The 19,795-nt window shown below is 47.2% G+C and overlaps 2 protein-coding genes and 1 non-coding gene across 4 annotated transcripts in view; all 3 read right to left on the bottom strand.

Moving 5' to 3' along the window:
* Positions 1–4,300: 4,300 nt before the first annotated feature.
* Positions 4,301–17,051, bottom strand: LOC135814724 (syntaxin-7-like). 2 transcript variants are annotated; one of them, XM_065327893.1, is made up of 11 exons: positions 16,779–17,051; positions 14,268–14,342; positions 13,915–13,984; positions 13,367–13,463; positions 12,667–12,744; positions 11,874–11,933; positions 8,947–8,993; positions 8,275–8,356; positions 7,773–7,845; positions 6,669–6,751; positions 4,301–5,350 (listed from the first exon to the last, which is right to left on the bottom strand). In XM_065327893.1, the coding sequence occupies exons 1-11, from the start codon at positions 16,825–16,827 to the stop codon at positions 5,285–5,287; spliced, it is 780 nt and encodes a 259-aa protein (XP_065183965.1). In that variant the 5' UTR covers positions 16,828–17,051; the 3' UTR covers positions 4,301–5,284. The 2 variants fall into 2 exon arrangements, with proteins under 2 accessions (XP_065183965.1, XP_065183964.1); XM_065327892.1 differs by having other exon boundaries at positions 4,301–5,507; positions 16,779–17,050.
* A 126-nt stretch (positions 17,052–17,177) lies between these two features.
* Trnat-ugu (transfer RNA threonine (anticodon UGU)) lies at positions 17,178–17,249 on the bottom strand. Its single transcript has one exon. It is a non-coding gene; the product is annotated as a tRNA-Thr (tRNA).
* Positions 17,250–18,044: 795 nt separating this feature from the next.
* The window catches only part of LOC135814720 (unconventional myosin-Ia-like), a 28,507-nt gene continuing 26,756 nt past the window's right edge, over positions 18,045–19,795 (bottom strand). The window contains exons 34-35 of the mRNA XM_065327889.1: positions 19,530–19,663; positions 18,045–19,146 (exon numbers count right to left, since the gene is read on the bottom strand). Of these exons, the coding sequence (XP_065183961.1) occupies positions 19,032–19,146; positions 19,530–19,663 (249 nt within the window). The 3' untranslated portion in view covers positions 18,045–19,031. The remainder of the gene's footprint in view (positions 19,147–19,529; positions 19,664–19,795) is intronic.

Raw genomic sequence — 19,795 nt, 5'->3', positions numbered from 1 at the left:
ACCCCAATCTACGTGGCGATCCGCAATTCGCTACTTCATACTGACTGGCGTCCGGCATCGTCCCGAATTTGGCCGCAATCTGCTCTCGGGACCCTGTAGGGCTCCCTGACCTGCTCCATCTCCGCCATCGTCAATGTACTGCGCATCCACCCAGGCCAGGACTGCACTTACTTACGGGAAGGAGTATTTGCAAGATGGAACCTGGGAACTGGAAGACGACGAAGAAGAAGCGTGGGAATCCGGCAGCAATGGCTGGGATGTAAGTCCAACATTGCTGGTGCTAGAGTTGCCACTGCTTGCTTATAAGGGAATCATGTGTGTTGCCCTTTTTTGCCTTTTCCGACGTCCTCCTCCGACTGTACTCCCAGGACTGAACTTACGGGAAGGAGTGCTTCCAAGATGGGAGACGAAGAAGAAGAAGCCGCTGAATCCGGCGGCAATGGCTGGGATGTACATGTAAGTCCAACAATAAACATTGCTGGTGCTAGAATTGCCACTGCTTGTTTATAAGGGATTCATGTGTGTTGCCCTTTTTTGCCTTCTCCCATGTTCTCTTCCGACTGTACTGGTGAACGCTGTCACATATGTTGCCCTTTCCAGGCAGTAGAAGGGAGGGGCGGAGGGCAGCACATCTATCCTGGCATCCAGGAATGCTGGGTGGAACTGGGCAATCTGACCTTTCCTCTTACAAGTACTCCAATGATGGTATGGATGGGGAGTTCTTGAACGTCCTCAGTCTTGTTAGATTGAACTGTGCAAATCGGCAATCGATGATAGCAGAGGACCAATGCTGATGGCGATGCTCCTTCCTTTTTCTCTGTCACAGGCTGCGTTCTCGAGAAGAAGCGTTATTTCTGCATTCCAAGAAGGACGGCACAATGGTGAGTGGAACTTCGTGGGTGTGCAGCCTTGCTAGTTGAGTTGTAAATCAACCATTCTTCCTGTCTCTGACTTCTTCAATGTCCTCCTCAGTGTCGGACTGTCCGCGTCGCATTGAACTGGTTTGATGAGGCTGCTATTGCACACACAGTGAGGGAACTCCCATACGGGAACTCGGAAGTACTGCTACAGTACAGGTAAGGTGGCCGTTGCTTATGTGCGTGCGCCGTTGTTGTCAACTTTTAAGCCAGATGTTTCACAATGCATTGCACCAAGAGTACATAACCCCGGAGGTCATGTACTCTTGATTGCACTCAGCACCGCTTCTCGGAATATCTTGTCAGGATAGCTGTGGAACGCATCCTCCCCAGTGGAGGAACGGCAAATGTGCTGTTCATTTTAGGCTTGCTTTTATGGTACGTACAAATCCCCATTGAAAAGACATAGTGGAGACGAGAAACTGCAAATAGATGTTGGGAACCGGGAAGACCACCCTTCCTTGCCAAGTTCCCTGAGGGTGTGGAGGGGGGGGGGGGGGAGAGTGGAGGAGGAACATTTAAAGCAGGATTCACAGGAGCATTTTCAGAAATTGCTTGTACATTTGTACCAGTTGTAGCCGACAAACGCATTCTCATTGAGCTTTGACTTGACAAGTTGAGGCACGTCAGCAAGGCGCTGTTGCATCGCTTACGTCTTGTCGTGATTCTGTGAATGGTATTTTGTGCGAGTTTGCATCGCACGCAGAATTGCAGGTCATGCCGCATTGCGCAGCACACTGCCAAATTGCTTCTGTGACTCCCACGTGAATAGGAATTCCAATGGGAATGTAATCCATTGCCAACAGGTGTATTCCCGAGCTGCGCATCATACTGCAAAATTGCTCCTGTGCATGCAAGTGGATTTCATTGCTCTTTTCAGTTTAGGAAATTCTCGATTATGATAATTCTGTGTGTGTGTGTGTGTGTGTGTGTGTGTGTGTGTGTGTGTGTGTGTGTGTGTGTGTGTGTGTACACCAGCCCTGAACATACATGTAGGTGACCCATTTGTGGTGTCTCATAGCCTACCTCACGACCTTATGCTTTCTTTCTGCATCACTTGTATCTTGCAGGTATATCATCCCGTGACGACCACATTGAAGTCTGAATTTGAAGTGTGAAGATGCTTCAGCAACCCCTTCATTTTTTCCATTGCTTTTATTGTGCTGCTACTGTGCATGTGATGACAACGTATGCCGGTGACACGGTCAGATTTTGTCCATGCGTGAACGTACACCTGCATGCTATCGTTGAAAAGGATCTGCCACTTACGATCTTCGGACGAGTATCAGGTCAGCTTGGTTTTGTGTGGGCTGTACCAGATGCTGTTCACTTCTCTATCTGTTGGATATGTGACTTTCTGCAAGTTTCTGGTGTATGGTGGCCACTTCTTTGCTTGTCTTTGTATGACATTACAATCATTCTGCACTCACTACTTCCATGGTGTGGTCTGCAAACTGCAATCCTTACGCAAATATCATCACGGTTTGCAATGTTGTGCTTTGGCTGCCAGCTTACCTTTATTTTGTTTCACAACTGACTTCCTGAAGTATGGTGGCCACTGCTTTGCATGGCATTATACAATGTTCATCAAGAATTTTCCTGTTTGGGCCGTGTGTGTGTGTGTGTCACTGTGTGTGTATGTGTCACTGTGTGTGTATGTGTGTGTGTGTCACTGTGCATGTGCTTGTTTGTCACAATGTGTCTGTGTGCGGGGTAGCGAGGTGGAAAGGGCTGGAATGTATCCGTGTGCTACTGCAATCGCATGGCTACATAGAGTGCATCGCGCGCATGCTCACCATGTTTATCTTCGGAGCTGGGCCGGGGTGGGGGAGGGAACAGAAAAAGAACTGAAATTACCCATATAAAAACCGCTCTGTGAGCGGTTCTGAAAAACCTCTACTGGTGCAGCCCCGTCGTAAAAGTAAGAAATTAGGACTGGTGCATTGTCCTCCCAAATGTGAACTGATCCACCTAAATCGCGATTGACGGGACCCGAACGCACCAGTAGCACGAGGTCGGGAGGGCACAGGATACAGCAATGGACCGGCGCCGATCAAGTTACCATACAACACTTACACAGTACCCCGAAGCCCACCTTTGGCTTTGGCTATGGACCAGCGTCCCCAGCTGCATCCACAGGTAGGAACCTCGTGCTACTGGTGCGTTCGGGTCCCGTCAATCGCGATTTAGGTGGATCAGTTCACATTTGGGAGGACAATGCACCAGTCCTAATTTCTTACTTTTACGACGGGGCTGCACCAGTAGAGGTTTTTCAGAACCGCTCACAGAGCGGTTTTTATATGGGTAATTTATCTACTCTTGGTCATATCAAGACAAGAGTCCATAAATGTTTACCGGTATGCACTCTTGATCTTGGTCATATTTTTTTGTTAGGGCGCGTTCGAATCTCTTTGACTTTTCGAGTCGTTTCGTTTCACACACACACAACCTCATCCGATGGGAGAGGTGGATTACGATTGTTGTTGTAGTTCCGAAGAGTTTGGAATAGCTACGTCGAGATGGTCGATCTGATCGGACGTCATTATCGCCATGACAATTCCACTGAAAAATGAATGCATCGCGAGGTCTGTCTCGTTGTCCAGGAGACGACCAATCAGCGTCCAGAAGACTACAACATTATATGGACCGATCGCGGTCATGCGTGCTATTAGTAGAACAAAACGGCGCTTTTAATGACATTTTGCTTACAACTCCCCATCTGGTAGGGCACAGTCACCCAGTTTCGGTGGAAGTGCGCTAGTTCGATCGGGAATAAAGGAGGAAGGGAGCGTCTCAGCTTCCTCCAACCAAGACCATTCGACTCAGCACCCCGAAGACTACAACAGTAGAAAACAAAGTTATCATCTACAATGTACAGTAGAAATCGGTTATAACGTGCCCTTCTGATTTTTCATATTTTATCACTATAACCGGTATATCACTACAGGCGATTTTCAACTGCGCGCGTCATACATACACGTTATACACGTGTGGGTACTCGATCGCGCTAATGTAGCGTACTGATACGTGATGGATGCTACTGCACCTTCTCCAGTCTACACATTGTAGAGTGAAGAACTTCTTGGCCCAAAGGCATCATCCAGGAAGCACCAGACCAGAATACCCTATGACAACACACATGTGGCTCCAAATCGAGACATCAATGCCTCACACTCGTGTGTTGCTATCACTATAGACGATAATTTTTCTGCACAAATAGGTGTTTTGAATGGTCATTCTGTATCCTTATAGCCGATTTATCGCTATATACGATATATTGGTTATAGTGATAATTTGACTGGCTTTTTCTTGTTTTGCTTTTGATATTTTCATTTTGTATCAATATAGCCGGTTTATCACTATGTCCGATGACTTTATAACCGATATCCACTGTACAAGACTTCAACGTATAGAAGTGTGGAAAGAAGAGAAAAGTGCCACTGATGGTTTGAGTCGGGGAGTAGTACAATACTACTCCCTGGTGAGTGCATAGAACGATGAGGACGTCACGTGGCATGAGTCAGCTGACCATGGGCACGATGGGCAGAGAGAAAGAGAAGCGCTGCTCGCACAGCAGTCCAAGGCTGTAAAATAATTCTATTGCGATGCGTGTGTGTGTGTGTGTACGTGTGTGTGTGTGTGTGTGCGCGTGTTTGTGTGTATGACAGCAGAACCAGCTGGTCGTACAAGATACGTCTTACGAGCCAAAGCACTGCACACGGCCATCTGCCAATCCAAACTTAGACACATAAAGAAAATAGAAGTATAAAGTAAAAACGGGAATACTCAAAGGCGAAACAAACAGCCGAGAATGCCGACAAGGTAAACCAGGGAAAGCAAACAGCGCAAGTGAGTGGAAGCAAGTTGGACTATGTACATGGATCATGACAAGGTAGCGCAGAGCAGGAACAAAACGTGCACAGCAGCATAAAATCCCACCCGGTGATAGTTGATGTGATAGAGGTCTTGTAAAATAAGGTGGACATAAGTTATTTTTAAACAGTTCAGAAAGTCAGGGGCTGTACATGTATATTGTGTGGACCTCTCAGATGAAAAGTGCTTGTAATGTAAGGCAGTGATGTGTACAGTACTAAGTACACACACGAGTGTGCGCGGTGAGCGAGTGCGCGCGCACGTGTGTGTGTATGTATGTGTGTGTGCGCGCGCACGTGTGTGTGTGTGTGTGTGTGTGTGTGTGTGTGTGTGTGTGTGTGTGTGTGTGTGTGTGTGTGTGTGTATGGTGATGTAGCCAGGCACGGCTTGTGCTACATTTAGCCTCTAACCTAAGTCTGAACTCTGAAGCGAAACCAGACCCGTGCTTGGTTTTAGACTCAGGGCCAAGACATAAGCGAAACAGCACACTGCACTCACGTTGACGGCAGCACGCGGAGAGCAAAACACAGGGAGTCGTCGCAAACACTGCAGCTAGGAATCTAAGGACGTAACGGCGACACACACACACACACACACACACAACCGATGATCAATTCCTCAATTATGTTTAACCGTGAGGCCGATGACGAGTCCAATGAGACCAAGTACAATAACCAGCAGGATCAAGCAGATGCACTTCTTCTTCCGTGACTTTTTCTGTATTCGGCAACAAGCAGTAAACAGGAATGGAAAGGGGATGTCGACAACTGGCACAATATGCTCGATATAGCAAATAAAACTAAAACTCAGGAGGTATAACTCTTCTGAAAGAACTACAAGACAACATTGCAATCTCAATCTCAACACGCATTGCCGGGGGCCTCCTTCCCTTTCTCCTCGGGTGCTACAGGTATTGCTTGCGTTCTAGTAATGCCAGATACATGTACTGCATGTAGTCTGAACAGATCATGCACTGGCACTGGCACTGGCAGGCGGTATGTTTGTGGCAGGGATCGGGGAGTCGTAGCATTCAGGGGAGATGATGTGGGATGATAACGTTAGTAAGTTACCAAAACGCGATGTGCGTTTCGACCTAGGATAGGGATGTTGTACATGATGCAGATGACGCTGAGTCCAGTGCCCTGCTGACTACATCGGCGATGCCACTGACTACATCGGCGATGTCACTGACTACATCGGCGATGTCACACGCCAGCAAGTACAAGTACAGTAGTTCTGGCCAGAGAAGTCCAACCTCATGCATACAGTGGCACCGTGTCCGAAACAGTGTGTGTAGTGCTAAGGTTGCGTAGCGCCCGGCTCTATTTTATTCACGAGGCTGGATTTCTCTGGCCAGTACTGTATAAATCAATACTGCTCCAAGCACAACAGGAGTGAGCAGCCTGGGAGCGTTTCAAATTCCACTCGCCTGCGTTGTCTCCCCAGAGGCTCCGGCCCACTGGTCAACAGAATTTTTTCAAGAAACATCACAAGGATAATATCATAGTGATGTTTGTTGAAAACAGTCTGTTGACCAGTGGGCCGTGTTGTTTTTTTAGCGCTTTCCCAAATACACAACCTGGGATTGGGAAAGCGCTCTAAAAGAACATGCATGTCAGGAACGTCGGACACGGTACGATCACTACGGTATTGACTGTACCACTTTTTGCCCCAAGTACCCCGTGAACCAATAAAATATACTGATCTGGACTCTAAATTTCCAACATTTTCGGCTCAGCCACCCCTCCCCCCCCCCCCTCCCCATGAGTAACTTGTACTTCACATGGCTGACCGTACCACACTAAAATACCTTTCGATGCCCCGCATGTAAACTAAGAGAACAATACTCGAACAGCGAAAACTGTTGAGACCGCATACCTGGCTGTGCAATGCTTGCCGCAATTGATCATTAGCATTCTCCACGTCAACAGCAGCATGCTCAACATTGCCTTCGATTGTGTCTAGGAGCAGCAACAACAACAACAACAACAACAACAACAACAACAACAACAACAACAACAACAACAACAACAACAACAACAACAACAACAACAACAACAACAACAACAACAACAATAGCACCGGCAGCACACAAAGTTTAAAATATAACTAAAATGAAGAAAAAGGGGTCTACAGCATTGGGTAAATAAAAAAGGCTGGATGTCAGCATGTCACACACTGACAATGCAGCCATTCTTCTACTTGCACTACAGCGGTACTCGGATAAGACGTACCCCCCCCCCCCCCACACACACACACACAGGGAAGAGAAACGTGTGTTCAGTGTCCGAGGTACTTCGTACTTCCGAACACACTTCAATGTGGAGCAATACACCTGTGTCCTGAACAATAACTGCACCAAGCAAGTGTATATCTTATCAGAGTATTTCTCTGTGCTGCGCTGATGAGTCCACAAACGACGAAACAGTTCTGTCCGCAGATTGAGTATTTCGCTCCTGCTCTTGTAGCAGTTGAGCACTCTCGTGTGGAGTAGTGCCTTTGCTGTTTGCGTTATGCAGCGCTCACTCACTTGTCAGTTTGAGCACTCTGGCAAGGTACGTTCGGGCCTGGTTTAAATCTGGCTTTGGAAATTTATTTTTCATTGCTATCAGGTTCGGCCTCATTTTCTCTGTGCTGCGCTGGTGAGTCCACAAAGGATGAAACAGTTCTGTCCGCAGATTGAGTCTTATCAGAGTACATACTTCAATCGTAGGTGATTCGCATAGCAAAAGAAACATCCCGGCAACGGCTCGAGTAAGATGAAGCACTCAAGGAGATCAGAGTAGGAAGGTCAGACAAGAGAAAGTGAAAATATCCAATGCCAGCAAAGCAGCACTCAGAGTACACTAGCCAGCATGAGTAGGTGACGTTACACCCACATGCACGCCAACATTCCCTCTTTCACATGCAAACACACACACACGTACAAACAAACACACACACACACACACGTGCACACACGCAGTGGTCCAGCAATCTTACCTATCACCTCGCCTTGCTCATGCACCATCGCCCCGAGGTCTCGAAAGATCTCATTCACGTCGAGAATGTCATTCTAATCGATGCACATAGCACACAGCAAACCAATAAACACAGGCACACTGGTACACAAGATGTGGCCAAAGCTGGTGGGTACCTTGATACAGCACGGACAAAGTCAACAAGATGAGTTGAAATTGAAAGAAAAACAATCCTGCCAACTGAAGCAGATTTTGAACAGTCAGACGCTGGTTCAGTTAGTGGGCTCGATCGCATAACTTGTGCCCACATTTTTCCATGTTACAATTGTTTCCTTGGCTCACCATCTGAGTTCTTAAAAACAATCCTGGTGTGAACATATCTAGAGAGCTGCCAGCCGCCCTCTTTCTCCTTAACTTTTGCAAAGAATCTGCCATCAGCACCAGCTGCAATGACAACAGCATGCTACACTTGCTGGCCTGTGTCTATTGTTCAGAGCAAGCATGGCAAGGAAATGGGAGCCCACCTCGAGTTGCCGCAATGCATCGGCACGTTCCTCTATCGCCTGGACATCAACCTCCTCCTGCTGGTGGACTACGTAGCCGCGACTGCAAACATGGTTACAACACACAGCAGAAAGACCCAATCAACATACAAACCGAATTTACAAAAAAAGCTATGCTTTGAGCTCTAGGTCAGAAGCCAAGAGAGCCATATTTGTTACAGAACGCAGGCATCTGAAGCATCCCTTCAACCAAACAAAGCAAGACACTAGCCTAGACCGAGGCTGTAACTCAGTAGATAGCTAGCAAGACGCACCAACACTCAGATTGAATGTATCTAACGACCAAAACTGCGTGCACGAAAGCTGGCTTCACTCCTGTAGAAGCCAATGGTAGGGCTAGCTGTCTATTCAAATCAGGTATCTATCCAAAGCAAGTGATTCAGTGCATGTCAGCACAAAAACTTTTCGTGCCAAATGTCCATTTTGAAAACCAGGTGTGCATTCAAAACAGGCTTCTACATGAGACAGGCTTTCACAAGACACTACTACTACAGTATGAAAGCATAGTGCTTTCTATTCTTAAAATCTTACCACCCCCCCCCTCCGCCCAAGCAAACACACACACATACACACACCAGCAAGGAAACAGATATCTAATGTTTCCTTGAGAGTCACGACCAAGACTATGCTTACCCCCTGCCACCTAGTAACCGGTCATCTTCATCATCATCTCCAAGTGACTAGTAACAACAAGGCACAAGCACACACACCAACAACACAGCAAGGTTACAGCAGTCAGTATTTACTTTTTCAGAAAATTTACAAGTACCAGTTTGACACCTTTTTCGCAATGCTAGGGGTGTCCAGAATGAGAAAATCAATATGCCAGGGTATATATTCGGGCACTTTGGAGGGGTGATGGCCCCTCAAAGTAGCCCAAACGAGGCGTTCTCTAAGAAAGAGAAAGGTTTGCATTGATAACAATAAAATGCTTCCAGCCTTCATCTGTTGCTTCACGTAATCATATCGGTAATTCCCATGGTATCATAACATGTCCGGGTAGATTTATCAGCAAAAATACACTGGTTGAAAGTACAGGCTTCTGTGTGAGAAGACGAAACTGGTATTCCGAACCCCGATTCGATATGGTGCCAAAATGCTTTGAAATTTAAATTTTGAAAAAATTGGTCCGAAAATAATTGAGTTTTTGTTGCTACAGTATTCGCATTGCACTACTAAAGTCAGTAGCATCATGTCATGTCAAAATGATGTTAGGTAATTGATTCCAGTGTATTTGCCTCAACAGTGTGTGAATATAGTGGTCCTGAATTCCAGAAAAATAATTGAAATGTACTTATAACGGAGGTTTGCACGTGGCAAACCGTAGTTAACATTCACGAAACCAACAAGCCAAAGGCGCCATAATGGCAACCAGTAAATGAACGGAACTGGTTCAGATGTGCAGCGCTATGGGAATGGGTGTGTCCACCCGAATTCCTTTCATAGATGAAGCTGAAGGAAGCCCCAGCCCTTCTTTAGAATAAGAAATAGAATAAAATCAAATGTAGTGTGACAACCAAGGCTTCCTTTCCGGCGAAAGTGCTGCAACTGAGTTTGTCTTTGCTGACCATCAATTTGTTTTTGCCCATCAACTTGTTTTCCAGTTGTTTTCCTCTAGCCTCCTCAGTTTGCCGAGGAGCATAGTCAGCTTTTCCACAGTTGTATTCCTCTGAACGAATTCGCAATTTCAGGATGGCCTTCTCTCCTGATCAGCAGCGGTCGGTCTTTTGCCGAAATGATTTCGGTTTCGGTCACGTTGGCGTTGTCGGCCCACTCCGCGACTCGAAGACCTGATCGGGGAGCGTCTGGTGGGCCATCAGACCAAGCCGGTATGTATCTGAATTCTGTTCATGCTGTTATGCCGGCGAGTTTAGATTCGGCCCCCACACTCCCTGCATGCGTATGTCATGTTAGTCACGAAGCCATAGCAAAAATTTGCAGAGTCGGATTTTTTGATCTGGCGCTCCTGCTTCCCGTCAAGTATGAGAGGCCCTCTGACGATCAGCCTCTTTCCAAGAGGGTCAAGGTAGCAGAGGAGGGCGATTGCCTGTTGATCTCTGCCTCTCAAGCCTCCAAGAGGCGAATTGACTCCTTAGCTTCGTGGCTCGAAGCATGGTCTATCTTTACCATCATAGCCACTTCAAATGACCCGACCTGCGCTGCTAGCCTGGCAGAACATCAGCTACAGGTTGTGCAAGCCGCAGCAAAGTACCGCCTGGCTGCGGTACTTGAGTACGATATCCGGGTTCGGCAATCAGTGGCTCGTGCACGCACCCCGCTTTCATCGCTTGACACGGCGCTCTACACAGAGTGTTACACGGGCCAGGCACTGCCCACGTGTTCCAAGTGCCGGAAGGTGGGCTGCCTGGCCAACAATTGTCTTTTTTCGTGGCCCTGACATCCGGACGCTCCCTGCTACCTCCGGCTCGGGCACAACAGGTGGAGGAAGTGTTCACACGCCCAGACAGTTCACCATCTGCCGCAAGTTCAACGCAGGCAACTGCTCTTTTAACCAATGCCGCTTCAAGCACTGCTGTTCCTTCTTCTGCCCCCCAAAGGTGGCCGGGCACCGGGTTGCCCAGGGTGACCGCGGCCCAAGACACTATTCTCTTGTTCCCTGATCGTTGCTTTGGAACAGTATCACTTTGCTCTCAGATGTTTCAAAATTTGATTCGAATGATTAATAAATCTCGCCGATTGTGATCCGTCGTTGTGTGGAGTGAATGTTGAATCATAATTAGATTTTAGTACAAGCCTGCATCATAGAAACAAATGAACAGTGAACTCCCGAATGTAAAAGTAGGTTTTTCTCTTATTTCGGGACATAAATGCGAACGTATGGGTGTGGCTTTCACAGACCCCAAACACAGGGAAAGATTCATTCCACACTATCCACATTTTGGGAATAACAGCTTGCCCTCCTGATGCTTCAACCCTGAAAATTTGAACAAAATCGGACCGAAAGTGGCTTTTGACCTCTGGTATTTTTCGCGATATACACTGCAGTCTTGATAGAGCCACATCACCAGGCAAAGTGGACCAGTACACATTCAGTGAGCAATCATGCAATCAAATTTTTTTAAATCACGGTTCACGTGGCACTTAGACCGAGTTTTCCACATCCGTAGGAACGCCATAACCCTCAAGAATCAAGGCGCAGATGCAGCTCCTAAGGCAGTGGGAGGTGAGTAGATCATACCCACCACCATAGTGGTCAAAGACCGCAAATCCCATTCACTGCATCCATGTTTCGTTCTCTTCAGCATGGTGACGCTGAAGTGTATGCTGGACATGACTTGACACGAAGCCAGCAAGCCTCGCTCCACCAGGCCCTACCCCTGTACAAAACGTCTGCGGGAGGAGTCCGAACGGTGCTCCTTGCCGCAGGGTATAATTTTGAACGCGGAAGGTAACCCTATCCCATCAGACCAGATCTCTACCCAGCTGGGCGAATAGGCTCTTCCCGGAATCCCTCGCACACATACACGCACACACACACACACACACACACACACACACACACACACACACACACACACGCACAGTGCGAGCACACCTACCCCGGAAATGCTGGCAGCACGCATCCGCTCGACCGTCTCTTTCTCCTTCTTAGCACATGTCTATTCAGGAGCAAAACAAATTTAAACAATACATCATGACGTCACAGGGCAAACTAAAAAATTACAAATATTATTACAAATACTGCTAACTGCTACAACATTCAAATCAGAACCTTTACTTAGAGTAATACCTTAGTAAATAGAAAGTTGGAAATAAGACACCGTAGATGTTATCTGCATGTTCTTCCATGAATAGTAGTACACAGGGTATTACCTCACTGCATGCCTAGGGACGACGGGTCAAGTACAACTCTTTGTATACATACAGTTTTCCGCCGTGTTCAACGCCACCCAGATCACAGGCCGACCTGATCACAGTCCGACCTGATCACAGCCTTAACAGACTTCACAGATACTGGGAAACATGTAATTTTCGGTGTAACTTTGATTTCGGTGATTTCGGTAGAGAAACCCGGCACCTAAATTTAAATTACACCTAAAAGGCACTAGAGTACGCACTGTATGTGAAGGGAATGCTGGTCACCTAATTCTACATTCCACCTGAAACCTGGCAGGTCTCTGGCACCGAAACTTTAATGCACCTAAAATTACATGTTTTACAGTACCAGCAGCTGAGTGTAACGTAGTGTGCATGCTTGAACTCTGCATGCTCCATGCACCTGCGGTGTACCCCCCCCCCCGCAAGTCACACTGCACAACTAGTAGTATGTAGCAGAGTTAGACCATGCATGCATTGCAGACCAGTCAACGCAGAGAGAAAGCTGAAACCCACCTGCTCCACCGTGTGGAAACTTGAGATGGCAGATTTGAAGCTGGACTTGAGCTTTTCTTGCTGCATACGCCGTTGAGCCTGCACACAACAGAAGGTGAAGCAAATCATATCAGCATCCGCAAGGCTGTGTGCTCTTTGAGACGATGAAAACCCCTTTTTGCACACTTGCAGTGCCACACAGCTGCGTTGTCCGAAAGGCGTGTGCATGTGCCAGCTCGATGTACTCACATTGCAAAAACCCAGCACACGCTTGTACACTACCAAAGAGACCCGTAGAATCGGTGCTGCACTCGAGCATGAAAATCAGGGGTCGGATTTCAGTGGCCACCATTGTAGATGGCGCAGCTGCATACCTGCCACCACAGCCAGGCATTGCTCCCTGCCACCACAGCCAGGCATTGCTCCCTGCCACCACAGCCAGGCATTGCTCCCTGCCACCACAGCCAGGCATTGCTCCCTGCCACCACAGCCAGGCATTGCTCCCTGCCACCACAGCCAGGCATTGCTCCACCAGTACATCAGTAGATGTACAGAACACACGACCGTATCCGTTACATAATGCCATCATATTCACGACTCGTACGAGTCGCATTCGTAAATTTTCACACACGGGTCACTGGCACAAAGCTCAATAAGCTAAACTTCAGCCTGATGAATACAGGATAAGCTTGCAACATATTTGCAGGACACAGAAACAAACCTTTTCCTGATCAGATCCACCGTCTAGGTAACTGAGCTGCTGAATATTGCTGTTTGTCTCCCGGACAAGACCAGCCGTCGTCTTCTGAAGAGAAGACCTGGACCAGGACACAAAAGTGAATTTCCATGAAAAGAATGCAGGTCCAGAAACTGAACAGAACGGAAATGGAAGTGGTGGAACCAGGCACGGTAGCTTTTCCTCCAGCAAGCACCTGGCTGCTTGTGCAAGCTGATACGAAATATTCCACTTGGCGGCAACAATCTGCAGTAGTTCTGGCAAATCCAAATCTTGCCTGGCCTTTCTGAAATGCATTCCAACAGCTCACAGCACGCAAGCTGTTCACATTGTTCATTGGCACCTCTTCGCGCACTCCTTGGGCTGGGAGCTTTGCATCAACCCGCACCAACTGAATGCTTTCCATTCACATCACATCACAGCATTATAAATTGTGTTAGGCAATAAAAGGGTTCGCGCCACCTATCAATGATATTGAGAACATGCAGCGTGGCACCTGATGAAGTCACGCGTACCAGATTAGCAATGCTTACATAGTATCACGCAGGCGAGAATTGTCGGACCTCGTTCCTAGCTGATTCAGATAGCGCTTTAGCTCATTGGCTGCATACGACACAAAACAGAAAAAATGCACAACGAACTCAGGTGTATCATGTCTCAAACCAAAGATGAGACAAGTCAGTGTTGAAGTCATCACATCAAGGTTGCATGATTACTTCAAATACCAAATCAATTAGCACGCGCACACACACACACACACACACACACACACACACACACACACATTCATGCACGGGGCACACACGCACACGCACACAGATACACACACACATGCACGCGCACGCGCGTACACACACACACACACACACACTACACAGAAGCTTACCATTACTGTTGATTTTCGTGATATTCGTACTAATGCGATCGCTGAGACGAATATATTCCGAGTCTCCATCTCGACCTGCAAAGCATATCAAAGTCAAGCAAAGGCAGAATGCTTAATAACATCACCTAAAGAACGTGCCTGCTTGCTCAGTACGGCTTACGAAACAACTTCAAACAAGGACACTGGATAACTAAATTGCCTTGGTCAACTGGCTTGCATGTGATCGTCCTGCCAACTAGGAGGCCCTGCTTCTTGGTCAACTGGCTTGCATGTGATCGTCCTGCCAACTAGGAGGCCCTGCTTGAGCATTTAGGAGCTGCTGCATCTGCACCGCCTTGATCCTGAGTTTCTGAGTTTCCCTACGAAGGCGGGAAACTCAGTACAACCGAGTCTCATGTCAACCGTAACATCTTTTAATCCAGGGATGAATTTATCCTGTATCGCATCGCAAACTGCGATGCGATAAATCGATCTACTGCTACTCAAAAGTCACCGTGACTTGCAGAAAACAGCGATACAGACTATCCTGCGCTGTCTAGCAGCATGCATACAGTGCAGTGTATGTGGTGCAGGCACTCTCAATCAGCGTGCGCATGTATGATTCAGTCGTTTTTTTTTGCAAATGGGTTTTCAGGCATCACTCTCAAGAAGGACAATGTGGTAAATACCCAAACTTCGAAGAAAAATTCAAATCAAAATTGTGATTTTGTATAGCAGAAACTGCTATGCAAAAATGTGACAATAAATTCATCCCTGTAATTATTTTTTTATTGAGCATGTGGTGCTGATGGTCACAAGGGAACCATGCGCAACGCAACACAATACATCACATCCCTGGGCATCAACATGGCAACGGCTTCAAACACTATGGCTCTGGGACGAAAGCTGGACGGCAGCATACATGTAGTCTTCTGCAAACTCATCAGATTTCTTAGCATGGCATTCGATCAGGGCCACTGCACATGGGCGTAACCAAGAGCAACAAGTACGCAACCTAGAGTGTGCAACTGAGCATAATTTATGAGATCGAGACAGCAGCCTTAGTCCATTACGTAAGTTAGATGAGTCATGGCAAGCGCAGTCCGAAACTGTTGCAGTGCTGTACTGCATGAACAAGACCTGTAGCATCAGTTTAATCGTGCCTTGATGTCGAAGGTACCTCGAACTTATGCTTTCCAGCAAGCTAGTGAGTTGCAAGCTCTGGTTCATGTTCATGTACTCTACACCTGCATTGCATGTGTTGATTACATCTGTCAGCACTGACAGCAGTCGAGGGACAAACCAGTTATATCAAATACTCACAGTGATCCATGAGTTCAACCAACTAATCATTTTCTTATAATTGTAGGGATTAATCTTCTTGGAGGCAAACAATGTAATGAGACTAATGAATAACACAAGCTTCAGGCTCTTTCCAATAAACATTTCATATTGACCCAAGTACTTTCATTGAATTCTCTTCGGGTGGATACAGAAAAAGAAAATTACTGGTACAGTGCAATACTTTTTAAACAGCGTATAGGTGATATAAGTAGGCAAGCAGTAGGTAGATCAGCGATGAGCATGTGCAAGTGTGTGTGTGTGTGTGTGTGTGTGTGTGTGTGTGTGTGTGTGTGTGTGTGTGTGTGTGTGTGTGTGTGTGTGTGTATGTGTGTGTCCAATTTCACTTCGAGGTACCAGTGCATAGTGTCTGCTTATATCAAAGCAGCGTGCTATCTATACTGCCTTACTGGCTACCCCAGCAAGTGTAGGGTATGCATAGGTGACTGTCTTGGCCGTCCTATTCCGATGTGCTCCATGTGGTGTAGACCAGGTGTGCATTGGTGGTCGATTCACATGGGTTCGCCAGTTGTGTGGATGAGGCAGGTATCTGGAGCTACTCTTAGTCTGTTTCATTCGGATTTTGTCCGCTGTCGTTGCTATAACTTCTAAGAGAAAAATCGTGGGTGCATATCCAGCGCATATGCAGATTTGTGTGCTACTCAGTCTCTTGCGACGGGCGCATACATGGTGTGTGTGTGTGTGTGTGTGTGTGTGTGTGTGTGTGTGTGTGTGTGTGTGTGTGTGTGTGTGTGTGTGTGTGTGTGTGTGTGTGTGTGTGTGTGTATTGCTCTGCATATTCGTGTATTGAGCACTCTATTCGAGCTGCCTCGACTGGCCCTGTTTGTGTTCTGTTTCTGTATTGCTTCACCTCGTATGCTGTGTTTGCTATCGCTAATCTACCTACTGCTGCTTATATCACCTACACTAGCACATTGCTTACAGAGTACTGCACTGTACGGGTTAGTTTCTTTTTCTGCCTGCATCCACCTGAAGAGAATTCAATGATGAAAGTGCTTCACAATCTGCATTCTCAGTGCAGTGGTCAAGCAACCAATGCTAGTCTACAGGGTCAGGTTGCAAACAACTGATGTACAGAGTTTCTTCCTCCCTCTCGAGACCCAATTGCTACAATCAGAATAATCAGGGGTGCACTGCCAGGAGTGTCAATGGTGTCACAGTGAAGCTTACCTCCTGACCGTCCGGAAGACGAGCTTCCAAAGGCACCGAAGTCACCCATCGAAATCTGCTATCAATAGGATGCACCAGGATGACGCGAGAAAATCGTGAGTTGCAGCAGGAGTACAAAGCAGGATCAACACGGCATATAGGATACAGGGGTAAACTTGAAAATATAAGCGTTGTGCATGTGACGGAGCTTACTCACAGAAAAGGAAACAAACTGCTAGCAGATCTTTTCTTTATCTTTCTACATCGACATCATCAACGTCTCGTTCAAATCAAACTCTCTTGTTGAATGTTGTATGTCTGTGACATGACGTAGGTTTCGTGGATGAAGCATGAAAAGTACATAAAATATGTACGCTCAGCTCAGGAAGAACAGCAAAAAGAAAAAAAGAAATGGAAAGAAGCCTCCAGGGAGGATCGAACTCCCGACCCCTGGTTTACAAGACCAGTGCTCTGCCACTGAGCTATAGAGGCGACCTGACGATAGCATCATAATGATGCCTATTTATAGACAATCGTGTAAACCGGTGCACCATCTGGTCTGATCATGCATACATCAGGCTCGGAGTCGGAGCCTTCCAGCTACAGCATGTCATGAATGCACCTTTAGTTTATCTCTATGCGCCGACATGCGGCCCGGATCCGGCGCCGTGGGATGATTGCGGTATCGTACCCGGGTGTCGGAAACCACTCCGGTATGAGGAGCATTGCCATGATGTGGGCGGGAGTTATACACTCTGGGGAGAGGGGAGGGGGGAGGAGGAGGGATCACGTACTCATGTCATACAATGTAAGCCATTCAAGTGTTGTCGGTCAAGTCCACATGAAATCAGAAGATGGCAACACCAGGGAGCCCTACACATACCATGGTATGTGTAGGACTCCCTGGGCAACATAGCACCGTGAGCTAGGGTGCACAATGCCGCCACTCGGAGGATCAGGGAAATGTATAAAACCCTATGTGTACGACTCTCTGGTACATTACCGGCACCAAGAGTACATACATGGTTATGTACTCTTGCCGGCACAGTGAGCTGAGCCAGACCCGGACCGCAGATCATAGTACTGCGCGCTTTCCACAGCCACGCACAGTCACTGAGTGCAACGACATCAATCGGACAGTCACACCAGCATGGCAAATTGAACGATACTGGCATATATGCATGCCAGACAGTACAAGGACTCAAGCTGAACTGCTGCCATAGCAAAGACGCAGCAGTGATCAAGTCCACTAAGGCAACTCAGACCAGTTCACAATTACCTTGCGACTAAAGCCAAGAAATAGTTTTTATTATTTTGTTGGTCGCCTGGCTCGGTACAACCGGCTGAGTTGTGGCTCAGACTGCGGGCCATGACTGGTCGAACCAGGAGTCATGATAATATAGAAACGAGAAATAATCTGTACAAAATCTGATAAAATATGATGTAAAATAAGTACTTTGCCCAAGCCTGAGAAATAATCGGGGAAGGAGGAAACGAAAGTTCAACAAGCAAATTCTCAGCAGTGCACAGCACAGGCTGAGGCGACTCGTATACAGCATGGAGCTCTTGTGCCAGCAAGAGCCTATTCATCTGCATCCCGGCATTGCCATCCATTCCCGGCAGCAATGACCACGTACATAGGTCATACGATGACAAACTACTCGCACAAACTGGGAGGTGTAGGGCCATTGCAGAAAGAAAACTGATTAACGTTCCTGGTGAAAAAATGCTTAGTAATCAGTACTAGCAAGCAGTACTAGCCACACACCTAAATAACTTGATAAACAAGAAATGCTTGTCTTCAAAAACTAAAATTGTAATGTACGGGAGCCCCGAGTCGGACAAACAAGAGTCGACTCGTGCAATTCACAGGCTGACGTGGATACGTTCAGACCTCTAACCGTGAACAGTCATAACAGCACTGGATCTGGCATAATATAGGGTTCTGATCAGATCTGATCGGGGTATTATGTACAATGGAGAGATGGGGGGGGGGGTATGAGTCATGAGTCATGTTTGGGCTACGTGCCCAATCTGTACACTGTCCAGGATAAATTACTAGGTTGCAGAATACGCCGCACCATGGTCTGCCGGTGTATGCTGCTGGGTACACAGGCGCTCAGCCACACGTGGAGGCGGGGCTAGTAGGCATGATCAGTGCCTCAAGTAGAAACACCCAGTGTCAGTCCAAGGGGCAAGGAGCGATGCACTACAGTGCAGGTTCATCAAACACCAACATTAGCCGCACTCGCATGCATAACCGCATAACCAGGCTCATACCAGAACCTCCATCTTGGCGCCATTCCTCTTGCAGAGGGGCGCATCCAAGCGCTGCGGTGATGGCTTGAAGTTCAGCTGCACTTGCTGCTCCTTCACTCGAAACTCAGTCCTGCAACAGCCAACAAATTTGTCACGTTCGAGGTTACTATTAAACTGAAGTTTCACTGTGTTATAACAGTTAGTTATGCAATCCCGGGCAAGTCAAGTTTCCAGTTGAGTTTCGTATGTTACATGCACCAGGATGAGATATCATGCTGTAGGGTAGGCATACCCGCAATGTCGCGTATTAAAGCCGGGCTTATTCCTGTAGAAGCTGATGTCAGGGCTAGGCTTCTATTCACATCAGGCTTCTATTCAAACTAGGTATTTCTATGTGTGTCAACACTAAAACCAGGCTTATGTGCCGACAGTGTATCCTGAAATCAGGCTAGTATTCAATACGAGATAGGCTTTAATACAAGACACTACGGTACTTTGGAATACAGGACTTACTGGTTGCTGATGTTGACAGTGAATGCAGCGCGCTGGATGTCCTGTGCTACCCTCTTCACCTTGGTGACCAGCTCAATAACCCGCGGTGCCTGGAACAGGAAGTCGCCCTTCTTTGCAGCATCACCTTCACTACCCTGGGAGCAAAGGGGCACACACATACTGGACACGGTTACACAATTGAATTTACACGTAGGTATGCATACAGGCAGAAGTTAATAACCCCAATGATGAGCAACTTCATGTACTATCTCTGTCCAGTGCTGCGA

Source organism: Sycon ciliatum, chromosome 4 (assembly GCF_964019385.1).
Source record: "Sycon ciliatum chromosome 4, ocSycCili1.1, whole genome shotgun sequence".
NCBI lineage: Eukaryota > Metazoa > Porifera > Calcarea > Leucosolenida > Sycettidae > Sycon > Sycon ciliatum.
This window is presented reverse-complemented; position numbering and strand designations above follow the sequence as displayed.

Excerpts from the sequence above, each read along its gene's own strand:
- LOC135814724 (XM_065327892.1), bottom strand. The coding sequence starts at position 16,827 with ATGGGTGACTTCGGTGCCTTTGGAAGCTCGTCTTCCGGACGGTCAGGA. Across the intron at positions 8,357-8,946 it reads CGGTTACTAGGTGGCAGGGG|TCGCGGCTACGTAGTCCACC; the intron begins GTAAGCATAGTC and ends CCATGTTTGCAG. Across the intron at positions 5,508-6,668 it reads GGCAAGCATTGCACAGCCAG|AAAAAGTCACGGAAGAAGAA; the intron begins GTATGCGGTCTC and ends TGCCGAATACAG.